This window comes from Rhineura floridana, chromosome 1 (genome assembly GCF_030035675.1).
Source record: "Rhineura floridana isolate rRhiFlo1 chromosome 1, rRhiFlo1.hap2, whole genome shotgun sequence".
NCBI classification, from domain to species: domain Eukaryota; kingdom Metazoa; phylum Chordata; class Lepidosauria; order Squamata; family Rhineuridae; genus Rhineura; species Rhineura floridana.
This window is the reverse complement of record NC_084480.1, coordinates 184271643-184286528: the sequence shown is the minus strand read 5'-3', so window position 1 is coordinate 184286528 and position 14886 is coordinate 184271643. Positions and strand designations below refer to the sequence as shown.

The window sequence follows — 14886 nt, the reverse complement described above, 5'->3', positions numbered from 1 at the left end:
TATCATCTTTGGAGGGCATAATAGATATTTTAATCTGGGTAAATAAAAATCCTGCCTCTTATTATTCCTATGAGGCTTTAAAATATGTTAATATAGTGAGATTCAGTGAAAGGTAATGTATGCCATGTAAGTTTAAAGGAAATGCTCTTAGCCAGTTAAAATTCATCGTTGTGGCTGTCATTATAAGCCAAGATGTTTAAGCTAATGATTAAATTGAAAAGATTATAAGTTCGCTGAATCCGAAGTATGGCTTTTTGTAGGATTAAGTTTAACTGTAATTTTCTTTAAGGATCTCTAGTAGCTGATTAGCTGATAAAAATTAGTTGTTTATTCAGCAGGAGTATGGCAGGAATGTTTTGATATGTTTGGTTGCCTAAGGCATTCTGTTGCCTGTAGTTTCATATGTTTTGTTCTCATCACTGAAATATCTAAATGAAATATGTTCATTTTAAAATGACAGTTACTGGTCCTTGCTTCAAGTGCTGCTCTAGCATTTGGTAAATCTATAATATGAAGCTTTTGCAGGGCTTGTTTAAGTCGAGTTAACTTTTTCCAAAAATGTCAATTCTATATTATATGTTTAACAATATATAGGCACCCTTTAAGTCATGACCATTTCACGGCAGTCTTGTACATAAGAAGCGATTGATACCTGTCATATTCATATTCAGTTGTACTTCAGGCTGGCAGTTGTTGTTGTTGTTTTCTCATCTAAAGGCAAACCTTCGGTGGAAAGGCTGCAGAGGTTGTGTGGGCATTCGCTTCATGACCAGACCAACACGTCTCTGGGATTGTACAGGTGCTGTTGACCAGATGTGAGAGTGATTGAACACTGGCCCATTTGTCATATTCAATTAACTTTTTTAGAGGCAAAGCTATCTGGCAACCGGTGACTGGTTTAAACCATTGTGCACAAGCACTCTCTCGGACAGTAATGCCTTTTTTGATGATATTTCAAGTTCACATTTAGAGGATTTTGTATTGCCATCCTAAAAAGGTGGATCCTATGCATCATGTCTTTGGTCCTATGCTCAGACTCCTTTTATTGTAGGAGTTGCTTGGTCACTTGTATTTACCTCCTAGGTCATTTCTTCTGACAGGAGTTGCTTGGTCACTTGTACTTACCTTTTAGGTCGTTTCCCTCTGACAGAGCATTAATTCAGTGCCTTGGTGAGAACACGGAAGTGGTGTGCTCACGTTTTCTATTTCAGTGGTGTCTCAGATCGGAGGTGTGTGGATATCCCCTGTGGCTTACTTTTTTGAAGGACCTCAGTGGCCGTTCTTTGTTTGGGAGGACTTGTCCTGGAGGATGAACTGCAGGTAAGCTTTGATGCAGTTGGTGGCTGGAATTTTGGTGTTAATTTCAGGTCAATTGGTGTGCTGAGAAATGGCTGGCTTCCGTGAGGGGCATGGGGTTTTCCCTGGATTTTATTTTCTTGGGCTATTTTTTCCAATAGTGCTTGTGGTACATGTGTGGACTTCTGCCTTTAGGAACTGCACGGTACGTTTTCGGTCCAGCCTAGCTATTGGTTCTTTGGTAAATCCCCAGACCCCTAACTCTACTTCTGCCATGTGCCTTGTGCATGCGTTTGCTCTGCAATGTACATTCTTATATTTTGCTCATGGCTCGGCATGTTCCAGGTTTGCAGACTGATGCAACTGTGCCATCTTGGTATCCCCCACTTCGGGCGTGGCCGATATCAGTTTTACACCTTCATAGTTCATCTTCTCCTAAAAGGGGCAGGGTGTTATCATAAGGAATATATCCGCCCACCTTTCTGCCTGGCCTTTAATTTCCATGCCAAGCGCATTCTGAAACCCACTTCATGAAATTCAAAGGTGATTGTGGCGCTCCACCCTAAGGCTGCCCGGTTCTATGTGGCCATTTACCCCTGATGTACTCATGATGCTCCTGCCTTCCATCAGCACTTTGTGTTTCCCTCTTTACGAGGGAAAGTTATTCCTGGAAGTGGCCTTAATGGTTTGTAGGGAGCCTTTTGCCCTGGTAATATATGAGCCTTCAAGGCAAGTCACGTCATGTGGAGCCCTGCGCTTACATTTCTGTGATGTTTTCAGTGCAAATACTCACTACGGACCAGGGCGGTAGTAGCTGGGTGTTGTAGCTGAGGTGCTACGCATGGCCCACCCGGTGTCTGGTTTTGCTCTAAAGGAGCTTTCTTTCTGTCAGGCCAGCGGGCCAGCGCTATCTTTTTATATGTATCAGTGGCTATGCATTAACTCAATTTTAATTTTGGTATATTCCCAGGGCCATGTGGGCCCATGGGTGTGATACCCAAGGGGAAGGGTTACGTTTCTTCCATACAGGAGCGGCTGCTGCCGCTGCCCTCCTAAACCTGCTTTTTGGAAGCTTTCTGGTCATACAAGCCGGTTTTACCTGATTATACATCTCGATGGATTCGCACTAACGCAATTCTTTTCAAAGTGGACCGGCAGCGGCCATCGCCCTCATGGGCATGTGTCCAGATAGTATTCAGGCTATACGAGCCAGCGTTACCTCCTTTCCTGTGGAGCTTTTGGAATTTGAGGTGGGGGCCGCCATAGCTTCTGCCCTTGCTCTCAGCATTCAAGAGACTGTATCAGCGTACCTTTGGAATAATTCCAGTCGTTTCGAGCCCACAATGCTCTGCCTTTTGTTTGGCCAATTCCTATATCTCATTTGCTGCAGTTTATGTTATATTTAAAAGGGCAAAATAATTCTTTTTCCACCATTGCCGGGCTCCTCTCTGTGCTGGCCTTTATTTCTAAGGCATGAGGATTGCAGGATCATTCTGTAGATTTTAGGGTCAGAAAGGTCCTTCAGGGTTGGTTGCGTTCTGCCCACAGGCCCGCTGACCGAAGGAGGCCAATCACGCCCGATGTCCTCCTTCAGATCCTGCCTTTATTCAGGTCTATGTGCTCATCGCTGTATGAGTCGCACCTGTTCGCCGCAGTAACTCTGACGATGTTCTATGGTGCTTTTTGCCCTAGTGAAGTATTAGTTTCCTCGAAGCGTGATGTGTCCTACCAAGCCTTCTGCTTCGGCGATTGCACATTAGGTGCTGATATAGTTAGGCTTTCCCTATGAGTCTCTAAGACTGATCAAAAGGGCCGTGGCAGTATTATTTCATTGACTGTTTGCCAGGTTCCTGAATTATGCCCAGTTGCTGCAGTGTGTCTATTTTTGTCTATCAGGCCAGCGGGCCAGCGTTATCTCTTTATACACGCGGATGGTTCTGCCCTGACTCAATTTCAATTTTGGGCCGTTGTTCAGCGGGCCTTGTTGGCCAGTGGTCACGATGCTGGAGTCTATGGGCTGCATTCCTTTCGGATTGGGGTGGCTACAGCCACTGCCGTCGTGGGCATGAGCGTTGAGGATATCCAGGCGTTAGGAAGGTGGCGTTCTTCCACTTTTAAGTCTTATATCAGGTATTGATTCTAATGTGTTGTTTCTTTTCTTTTGTCTTAGGTGTGCTGAGCCTTACAGTGCCTGCAAGGGTCGTCCTGTGTGGCCATTCGATTTTGTTTTGGTCCCATCGGAGGACCTTCTCTTCTCTTGCCGGGACGCAGCTGCAGCTTTCTGCTGGAGCAACAGTTAGCTGGGAGGCTCAGAGGGGTATGCTGTGGGATGCGTTAATGCCTTTGGCGTGCCGTATTATGTCATCGACTAATCGGCCCCATGTCCTGGTGGTTCATTTGGGCGAAAATGACTTGGTGCAGCGGCCAGGTATGGATCTGCTGCTCAAGATCATGCGGGATTTCACTGGACTCATTCAGTCATATCCGGACCTCGTTCTAGTGTGGTCCGATATGCTGGTGAGAAGAATTTGGAGGGGTGCACAGCACCCTAACAGGATCGACAGATCCAGAAAGTGGGTGAATAGGAAGGTTCAGGAATTTGGTTTTGTCATTGGGAGGGGCTTATATCCCACACGACAGGATTCGCTTTCATTCCCCACATTTGTTTCGGGATGATGGTGTCCATCTCTCGGAGAATGGCTGTGACTTATTATTGGAGGACTATAGGTTGGGTTTGGGGGCTCTATTTTCTTTGGGTTGAGGGGACCAAGCTTCAGCTGATCCCCTCTTGTGGCATCAAATTCGGGCAGGTGAGGTAATTGGCATTAAAATTGAGGCGGCTGAGGCATTTTGGTAAAGGGCACCCCCTGGGGAAACATCAAGGCGTAATGTCTGGTGTGGATCTGGGGAGTGTCCACGTGGGACCAGCTTGCGCATCATGGTGAATGCCTGTACGGCGGGGCCAGGATGCGGAGGTTGGAACCACATACCTGACTCCAATTGCAAGGATGGAGAAGTTTTCCCACATCCTTGACTGGGGAGTTGCAGTACGATGTGGCTGACTTGCCTCCTGGTTTGGAGGGTCTATACCCTCATAGATAGGTTGAGCCTCACCTGCCCGAAGTATCTGATATTCATTAATTGGCTGATTTGAATTTGATTGATTATGTGTTATATTTTAATAAATATGACATTCCTCCATATATGTGTCACGAGTCTTCTTTGGTGTGGTGGCAAATGTAATTGCCAAATGGTCTATTTTTAGTAAGCCAGTTCCTAACCGTTTTTCCTGCTGCTATGGCAACATTAAGTCTACATTTTACATTATTTCACATTGCTTCTTTCAAGATTAATACTGCACAAATACAATTGGGAACCAACAATATTTTCTTATTTCCTGTCAAAATACATTGCTTGCTACTTCAAAAAAATTGCAGTAAAACACAGTCTTAAGGAAAGTCTTGTCCAGCATGATTTTATGAATTTCATTTTATTAACAGGGAATATCAAGACCCAATTCATACACTTAAGTGGGCCAGTGATCCCTGTACCTGGGTTCAGCTGCTCTTGAGAAAGAGTGTACATGTGGTGATTACAAGAGCCACCAACTACAGCCAGATGCAAAAGACATGCCTCTAGGATGAAAGAACATGGTGTCTCTGCGAAGCGGCTGACCACAGGGTTATCAGAACTGAGATGAGCTCACAGTCTTTCCACACAGAGATCTATTTCTAGTTTCCACAAGCACTCTTAATTTCAGTTGTCAAGTTTCCAGACAGGTGTCTGTCCTTTGGTTGCTACTGTTAAACAACTGGAAGCCAGAAGCTCTTGCCAATTTACTACAAATTTCCCAGGGATCTACCGATAGATTACAATCTACCTTCTGGCCACCCTTGCACTAAATCATTTGTATGGACACAGACCTACCTTACAGGACTGTTGTAATGTGGTTCAAAGGAGAGCTTGCAAGAATGAAACTACAATGGCAGAGGTAAGACTTCAAAACATTGCCAAAGAAGGTAGTCTCAAAAAATCAGTGTCACCTTTCTACTGTGTACTCAGAAACTGAGAAGAAAACAATTGTGGATTTGCTCGTCACTGTGCAGCTCTCAAGTGCCTCAAGTGTCATGCATCAAAATTAGACACACCTGATGGTCAAATATGGCAACAGCTGCCTTTATTAGAAACTGCTACTAGAAGCAGCTGCATCACATTGTTTTATGGTAACACAAACCTGCCTTGTAGGGTTGTAATACTATAGATCAGGATAGTTAGACTTAAGCTTTTGGGCATTTATTATTATTATTATTGTTGTTGTTATTATTATTACTATTACAAAAGCCCAAGATCCACCAACCAGAGCAAGCCACAAAATATATACACTCAGAATTAAATAATTCTTAGCCCAGGGCTTTGTTTTTTAAGAATAACAGGCAATGAAAATGCAATAGTTTAACAGCTACAATTATGATAGTTACAGAAGTCAGTATTCTTAAAAGTTGGTGTTTTAATTTTAAAACTTAAGAATCTGCAGGAAAAATGTGAAGAGTAAAACTACATTCTCCTTTCTGCCAAAACTCTTTCTATTGAATGTAAGCCTTGACAGGAAACAGTTTCAGGAAGTTTAACAGACCCAGCATGCCTTGCCTTGTTGCCAGTAGGGAATTGCTTCAATGGCACATTTAATAAGTGTCATTGAAGCCATTTTCTTTTCCTGGCAGCAAATGTGTATATAATGGAGATTGTACACTCACTGAATGCTACATGTGAACAACTGTACGAGTGTGCAGCTCAACTACTTGTGTACTCAAGACTGTACACTCATTGAATGTAACGTGTAAACAGGGCCTATGTGTGCAATGGAGAGAAGCACACGCTTGCTCCTCCACTATCACGCAAAGAGAATTGCTGACTCATAAACATAAGTATCAAGCCTGATTATGAGGTATATAAGAATTGTCCAAGGGAAAGAGGCGAGTCCTGAGACAAGCTGAAATTTGAAATCCAGTCTCAAATGTTCAACATGTTATTCTGTAGACCAGGTTGCCATTCAGTGTCAATTATCGCAGGAATAAAAAGCAAAAAATGAAGCTCATATTTATTACTTTTTTTGGTGGGAAGAAATTTCATGATTTCAAGGGCCTGACTGATTGTTTTTGGGTTTAGCTTGATCACGTAATTTAGCAATCCTAACATTACTTACTTCAGAGTAAGTCCCATTGAATTCATCTGAATAGACAACTAGCAGGCCCAAGGAGTGAAAATGGGGACTAGAAGGAGGCACAGACATCACCCTTCCTGCTCCTGGAACAGCTGGGAGTTGCCCCATCCGTGGCCTCCCCACCACTGCCTCTTTGGAAGATTTGTGTCATTTTTGCTGCTATTGTTAGTTTCTAATCAATCTCTCCCCCTCCCCCTCCCTCTCCCCCTCCCCCTCCCTCCCCTCTCTCCCGCTCTCCCGCTCTCCCTCTCTCCCTCCCTCCCCCTCCCTCTCCCTCCCCCTCCCTCTCCCCCTCCCTCTCCCTCTCCCCCTCCCTCTCCCCCTCCCTCTCCCCCTCACACTCACACACACACACACACACTTCCTCATCTTGGTTCCAATTATGTCGTCTAAGTTTATTGAGGATCCCATGGATCCTCTTAATAACATGGATCCATATATATAATTTACAACTGGTGTTTGCTTCCCTGAACCCTCAGAATAAGGTGAGGCATAAATTAAAATAGGGTTTTAATTTAATTTAATTTGAGGCCTTGGGGGTATATATGGAAATCTAAGAAACTGTTGTGGATACCAAAAAATACCCATGTCACCAAAGAAAAACTAGTGATGCTCAGTCCCACCAACCTGCACACGTCGCAAAACTAATCAAACACAAAACCAAAAAAAAGCCGGCATCCTCCCAAACAACCCCTCACTTTTAAAATGATACCAATGATGATGATGAATAACAGAGGGCTTTGGAGGCTTTGTAGTGCCCACAGGCATCGCCACATTGTAGACATGAGAAGTAAAATTATCATCATTATCATCATATAATCTCACTGGTGAAACTGTTTCAAACAACGCCACCACATTTATAACAATTATTATTGTAACATTTTTATATTTATATATCAGATAAATTAATCCTTGCGATCATGAGATGCAACCAGCAATTCTCTCAGTGCTGAAGAGGTTTTTCCATCTCTAATTAGGTGGAAAGTTACATGAATTAAACAGACTAAATGAGACTCTGGATGTTTGTTATATTGCATTCAATTGACTTCATGGTTGTTTTAAAGTATAACTCACCCTGGGATTGCTAGATTGGGGGAGGGGGCTCATAAATTGACCAAATAAATATATAAATAAATGGTGACTGTATCTGAGCAAAACAAAACAGATCTGTTTGGTGCGTTATTTGATAAATTACAGCCTTGGTTAGAGAAACAATTCCCTTTTCTTTGTGACAGTCCCTATGACAAGCACACTATCTCTTCACTGCATTTGGGAAACATCAAGCTTATTAAATGTACATTGTTGCTACCTGTTCCTGACATTCTCACAATAATGAGTTTGCAGCTGAATGTAAAGATTTTCCCTCAGAGTACCATTAGACAGATAGCAAAAGGCAGACCTTTGAGAGTCCCACTTCTGAGTTCATCAGAGTTCACTTCTAAAACCTACAAGGATTATTACAGGTTTAAAAATTCTTCTGTTTTCAAAAAACTCAAATCCTGCTGTTCCTTTCCTCCAGATACAAAGACAGGGCTTGTGTACCATTGTTATTTATTTACTAAGTGTATTCAGTTACCTAGTTACTGATTAGCTATTATCCTGACCTTCATTAAAGGAATTTGGAGCAGTATGAAGGCAAGGATGAAGTAGAGCAACATCAACCCCGGTTAGGTTGAGAGTGGTTGGCCTGAAGTCCCCTAATAAGCCACATGATTGACTGAGTAATTTAAACCCCATCACTCCCCAGCCCAAACTTAACCACCCAGCCGCTAAGTTGTATAAAAGAGGGACACTCAGCTATCGTAGCATTTTTCATTCCCATATGATGACGTTGAACTTGCCAAAATCCCTCCTTCTGCACAACAGCTAAAGGTACAAAAGCCCTGTCCTCCATTATACTTGACCACCCTATTTTACCAGGAAAGGCTAGAAGTGTCAGGAAGAGAAATATCGCATGTCCCTCCAGCTATAGAATTTCCGCTCTCTGCTTTACAAGGGCCCATTAATACCAGTTAGGGTTAGCAACAGATGCAAATAAGGCCTGACTTTTAGATTTTCAAAGTGAGAGCAGCTATCCTGCCACTTGTGATCTTAAACTGCGTACAATATCACCTAATAGTAATCAATGCACTTCCTGAATGATCATTTTAAAATGGTAACATGTACTGCAGACTGAGCTTCTACCTGCCCTCTACCAGAAACATTTCCAGGATGTCTGTCTGCCTGGGTGCAGCAGAAACCTACTTCCCCATTCTTCTTCTTATTGTTATTATTAAGAAGGAGCCCAGGGCGGCAGACAAGGGACAAAACACTTAAAACATCTTAAAAACAAAACATCTTTAAAACCTCTTTTTAAAAACAAAATCTTTAAAAAGATATTAAAAAGCAAATCTACCACAGACGTAGACTAGGATAAGGTCTCTACTTAAAAGGTTTGTTGAAAGAGGAATGTTTTAAGCAGGCGCCAAAAAGACAACAGAGATGGCACTTGTGTAATATTTAAGGGCAGGAAATTCCAAAGGGTAGGTGCCAATACTAAAGCTCTGCTTCCTACAGGCGGGCCCCGCTCTTACGGTGGGTTCAGTTCCAGACCCCTGCCGTAAAGCAGAAATCGCTGTAAAGCAAAACCCATTGACGATAATCGGACGCATTGCGCAAAAATGATGTCAAAATGACACGCAACGGAAAAAACCGCCGTAAAAACGGAACAAGCGCCTTAATGCAGGGACTTTCCCTAATTGAAAGCCGCCACATTAGCGAATTGCTGTAAAGCGAAGCGCCGTAAAGCGGTGCCCTACTGTATGTTGTGTGGAATGGACCTCCTGCAGAGCACAGTGATCGGTACGTTAGATAAGGGGTAAGACAATCATGTTATCATGACTCAGACCTGCACAATTTATGACCTACCAAGCCGAATGCAGCTCGCCACTCATGAATAGCAGGCAATATTGCAGTGTTTGGGTTTTGCTACCTACTTGGGACCACCAAAAACAAGGGGAGTGATCAAATCATACAAGGATTTCCCAGTCCTGAGAGTATTTCCAGGCTCCGCTGCTCAGATTCAGCAGATAGCCAAATTGCTTGACATCATGGCACCCATACCACCTTCAGCCTGCCAAGATTGAGAGACTGTGAAACACTGGCATGCTCTACAAAGACAGCTGCCTCAATTTAAAGCACCTTTAAGGCATTTGCAACAAGCAAAGAAAGCAGAGAGTAAAACAGGTTCCCTGAGATTTGTTCTAGGATGGTGGACCACACCTCACTGAACCTGAAGGCAAAAAATCTGTTGCCAGATCTCTGTCAAGAGGCTATAAATCCTATATCAAATACACGCATATTTCATCCAATTTAGCAACTCTTTCACTGAGCACAGAGCTCCTAAAAGCACTTGTTTCAGGCAAGCAGCCCCTCAGTCACCTACTGTCTGTTGCTCAGTTTCAGGAGGGGTGGTACTCAGGATCAATAAAACAACTGCTTCACATTTACCAAGCAGCTAAAATATGCCATCAGTAAGCCAGAAGGTCACAGGTTCAAGGCTGACCTCTTCTTAGTTTTGGAAATTATATCCTTAGGGAAGTCACTCTCTCTCAGTTCTCTATCAGCAAGATTACATTAACAATAATATCATCATAATCAATAATGAGGATGATGACATCTTTGGGGGTTTACAAAGAACCCCTAGAAACTCACCAAAGCCTGAGCAAGCAGGTCTTCCAGAAGCAGCATAAGATCTCTTTATTCAAACTGACTGTTAAATGGCAAATTGATAGGGCAGGGTAATTAGCATACTGTAACTTGCTCCAAGCCCTTGGGATGGGGTAGACCAGTCTGTGTCTGTGTTAGAATTGCTTTTAATATGTTTATAGATTAGATGCTAAATGTTGTTATGGAATATCTGTATCCTATACTGGCTAAAGGCCTAGGCTGTTGTGGGGTTAAAATCTAAGACACTAATATTTATTTATTTAAAATATTTTTACCCCGCCCTTTTTCCAAAGAACTCAGGGCGGCTTACAGGAATAATTATAAAAAAGATTAAAACAGTAAATATACAAAATTAAAAACAGTTAGAATGAATTAAATCAGGTACAATTAATTAACCAATTCAATTAAAAGCTCTTCTAAAAAGGATCGTCTTCACCTTAGCATGGAAGGACAAAAGCGAGGAGGCTAATCGTACTTCACTAGGGAGGGAATTCCACAATCTGGGGGCGGCCAACGAAAAAGCCATATTCTGTGTCTTTGCAAGAAGGACTTGTGAAAAGGATGGAATAGTTGGTAAGGCCTCACTGGAAGATCTTAGAGTCCGGGCAGGTTCATAGAGGGAGATACAGTCTAACAGATAACCTGGACCTAAGCCATATAAGGCTTTATAGGTCAAAACCAGCACTTTGAATTGTGCCCGGAAACATATTGGCAGCCAGTGGAGCTGGTATAGCAAAGGGGTTGTATGTTCCCTGAGCCCGGCTCCAGTTAACATTCTGGCTGCAGCTCTTTGTACCAATTTAAGTTTCTGAGCAGTCTTCAGAGGCGACTCTGAATTTCCTCAATGAAGAGTGGGATGCAAATGTGGTTTTTAATAAGTACATTCATTCATTAGGCCCTAACTTAACACAAAACAACTCCAAATTAAAGAGGGAATGATCAGGACCACTTGTGGGAAGATGACTTAAGATGAATTAGAAAAACATGGAAAGCGTTTTAACTATTTGATTCTAAATTGATAAACAAAGCAACTTACAACTTTTGGGTTTCAGGCCATAGCGTGTTCTGCAAGAGATGATCTTCAGTAGGGGGTTCTGGAAGAAATAATTTGGTTTAGAACCATGCATTTCCCCCCTGCACACCATCTCCCCCTTTTCATCTGTTCTCTCAAGTATCAATTTCTTAACTTCATTCCTGAACTATATACAGCATTTTAACATGTTGCATACCTGTGAAATGACATGGCTGAAAGTAATTTTCATGATACTGACTGGAAGCATTGCTAAGTTTTTCCTCCTCTTCAGTTGTCTGAGCTGCTGTATCTCCAGCTGTAAGAGATAATGTTTAAAGTCAGCAAGTACATAACATGCCAAATATGGAATGGTTAACAAAATATTAAACAGAAAAAACCTCAATTTTCAGGTAAATGATCTAAATAAAAACTGGTCCATAATCCAATTACATTGGGATAGAAAGATTATGAAATGTTACAATGCAAGGTAAAATATTGTGGCCTCATGGCACAAACCAAAGCAGGACCTGGAAAGAAGACTGAAATAAGCTGGTATAGCTTACTCCTGATCTCATGTGGCATCCCAGACCCATTCATCCACTCTAAAATGGGGCCAAAGTGCAAAAAGTACAGTATGACTGAGACAGGTTCTACATGCTCAGAACCACCATTACTGTTCTTAGGAAGATCAAATTAAGTGGACAAAAGAAAGCGGAACAGGAGTTCATACAGAAATGTGACTTATCAAATCGGTTGCCTAACAGATATCATTACAGTTCCGCTAAAAACTTTAGCATGCTTTCTCTTGGTCAGCTTTCTACTGACTTTTCCACCTTATACTTTCCCCAGTTCCAGCATATGACTGTATAGAAAGCACATTATATCAAAAAGAAATTGTGAGCCAGCTCCCACTCTGTCACCACCCAGCAGTATGACCAAAACAAAAAACAAAAACAGATCACAGGATGAGTCCAATGATGCAAGGCTATGCAGATGGAAGAAAGCATGATTCACAGTGGGTGAGGTCAGAAAGTGCAAGCAGCAGGTTCAGGCTCCAATGATAAACCCCCCAAATGTAGCCCATTTCTGATTCCTGTGGGGAAAAGAAAAGTTCTGCACTTTGGGGAAATTGTTGTGGTTAAACAGCATGGTTCAGCCCTCCCTCAGGATCCCATTTAGTAAAACGCTATATGTATCTGTGCAGAGAACATGCAAAGATACAACACACACACACACCACAGATCTCCCTCTACATACATGCATACACCCTCACCTGTCATAATCATGAACTTCTTAAATGTTAGTTTTGTGTAATTTCTTTGATTTTTGATGCTTTCTGGAGTCCAAGTGAAATGTAGCTTTTCAGAACTAGGCCCAAAGACTAGAACATACTGCTCTAGACTTCTTAATCTGTGCCATGTTTAAACACTCGCTCATTTCTTTTTCAGGACCAGAAGTATTCCAGAAACTTCTACCTTCTGTATTATAGTACAGTACATAGAATTAACTCAGCTGTTTGCATTTCTTATTGCCCCATTGAAGTGGAAGGCTGAGGACCCTGGGAGTGTGAATGTTTCTGTACCTCCACTCTGGCTTTTGTTACACCCCCAGTCCTCTTGAGCTCCCCTTGAGCTATTCCTGCAGCATATGCAGCTTGCAGTTTCATAACAATCACACTAACTTTATTAAGAAAGGAAAGAAGATTCATTCAAAAAAAGAAAAGCTTAAAATATACAGAATAATTTTACCCAGCCATCAAGTATGGGGGTGAGTCATCAAGTGTGGCATTCAGAGACTTTAACTAGTTGTGTTCAAGGATTAAGTTTTCAGAAAAAATACATGAGCTGTTAATGGATCTCAACATGGGAACATGTAGCACCCAAGAATTGAAGCACATTCCTGTCATCCTGATTTCATTTGCTTTGTAAAATACAAGTTTCAAGAGCAGGGTGGGCTATGAAATAATAAGACAGTAATTTCACTGCACAAAATGAATACTAAAAAGAACTTTTGAACAAGTGATCATTAATTCTGGTAGCCACAGAGAACAGAATGGCAAACGGTAGTATGCATAGGATTGTCACAATACCAGATAACTGAAGGATGTACGACAAAAAGAAGCTACATACTTGGATAGTCATAGACAGCAATCCAATCTACCACACTGGAGGAGGGTTTGGATGAATCAGATGTCTCCTCTCTGTCTAGCTCAAAACAGCTCCACCAGTCTTCACCACAGAGTGACACCAACACCACTCCTCCAGTGCATCCTGTCTGGCAAGAGTGCAGCAGGCAGGATTCCTATCAACAGCATCCCATGGAAAGCCCCCAAACAGGGCGTTCTGTGGGAGTGGGCGAGGAGAGACTGGGATCCCAAGCCAGTTCAACTCCAGTGACTTGACTCTAAGCAGGTGCAGAATGTTGCAGGGCTTTGCCTGCTCTACCCCCACCTTCCACCTTGGCCAACATGACCGCCAGGGTTGTGGACACAGCAGTTGCTATGGCATTCTGTCACACAACACTGCTGCTCAGCCAATATTTGGACTGCTCCATCCATGTCATTTTTGTCACAGAAATAGTTGCAATCATAACATCCCTTTAGGGGCCTGACAAGAACTAACCAATTCCTGATTCTTGGAACCTAGGAAACTGCCTGATGCCATATTGGACTATTTGTCCATCTAGCCCGACAGGGTCTCTTCTTATGACTGGCAGGGGCCAGTCTTCAGCATCTTAGGCTCTTTCCCATCAGCTTCTGCAAGGTCCCTTTAACTGGAGATGCAGAAGTTTACCGATGTTCTTATAAAATTTAGTTATTGAAAACTGCCCTGGAAGGGAAAAGCTTTCAAATGCTTCCTTGTAGCTGGAATCAGAGTTGCTCCCAGAATTTAGACCAAGGCAAAAGTGTCCAACTCCCTGCACAAACCAAAGACCAGCTGCCTATCAAGACCTCTCTCTCATCAACCTACACAACACAAATCATAATAAAAACAACATACAAACATATTTTATTAGTTATATTTGAAGAATATATACTGTATGTATATGTGTGTGAATATTTATACACACACACACACATACATACAGAGAGAGAAAACATAAATCATGCACACAACACACAAATCTTACCTTGAAAGACAGCCTTATTGGACAACCCCAAAGCTGGTACAGTAGCCCCTTCTGGAAGATCAATAATTTGCTACAAAGAAAAACATTATGTAGAAGTAATTGGGTATTTGCTGTCATGGGAAAAAAATGTCCATCTCACAATCTGTGAAAAATCTTAATGATCCTTCCTTAGTGTGCCTTCAGCTTGACCTTCCATGAGGCAGAAACTGAATCTTGGTCTACATATTACCCAAGACAGTCCAATTACTAGAAAAGTCCAAATCCAAAACTCTTATCTCAGAACTGCTGAGCTTCAATTTTCTAGATAATGTGAAAGGATCCTAACAATTTTGGTTCACCTATGAGTAAGCGAGTACCATAGTTCTAAGCCTTATGTGTTTTTTTATATAGTTCTTGTGATGTTCCTGTATTAGTGTATATATGGTAAGTGCTGTTTGTATAGGAGATACATGGTAAGTGGAATGAAAGAGGAGGCGGGAGTGAATGGGCAGTAGAATGCTGGATGATTGGCTGAGTGTTG

General features: G+C 42.2%; 1 protein-coding gene across 7 annotated transcripts in view; it reads right to left on the bottom strand.

Annotated features, from left to right (window-relative positions):
• ELP2 (elongator acetyltransferase complex subunit 2) overlaps window positions 1-14886 on the bottom strand; it is a 68959-nt gene that overhangs the window by 26798 nt on the left and 27275 nt on the right. For all 7 annotated transcript variants that reach the window (XM_061588981.1, XM_061588956.1, XM_061588965.1 and 4 more), the window contains 3 exons: window positions 14367-14436; window positions 11455-11553; window positions 11262-11319 (listed from right to left, as the gene is read on the bottom strand). In XM_061588981.1, coding sequence (XP_061444965.1) covers window positions 11262-11319; window positions 11455-11553; window positions 14367-14436 — 227 coding nt within the window. The remainder of the gene's footprint in view (window positions 1-11261; window positions 11320-11454; window positions 11554-14366; window positions 14437-14886) is intronic.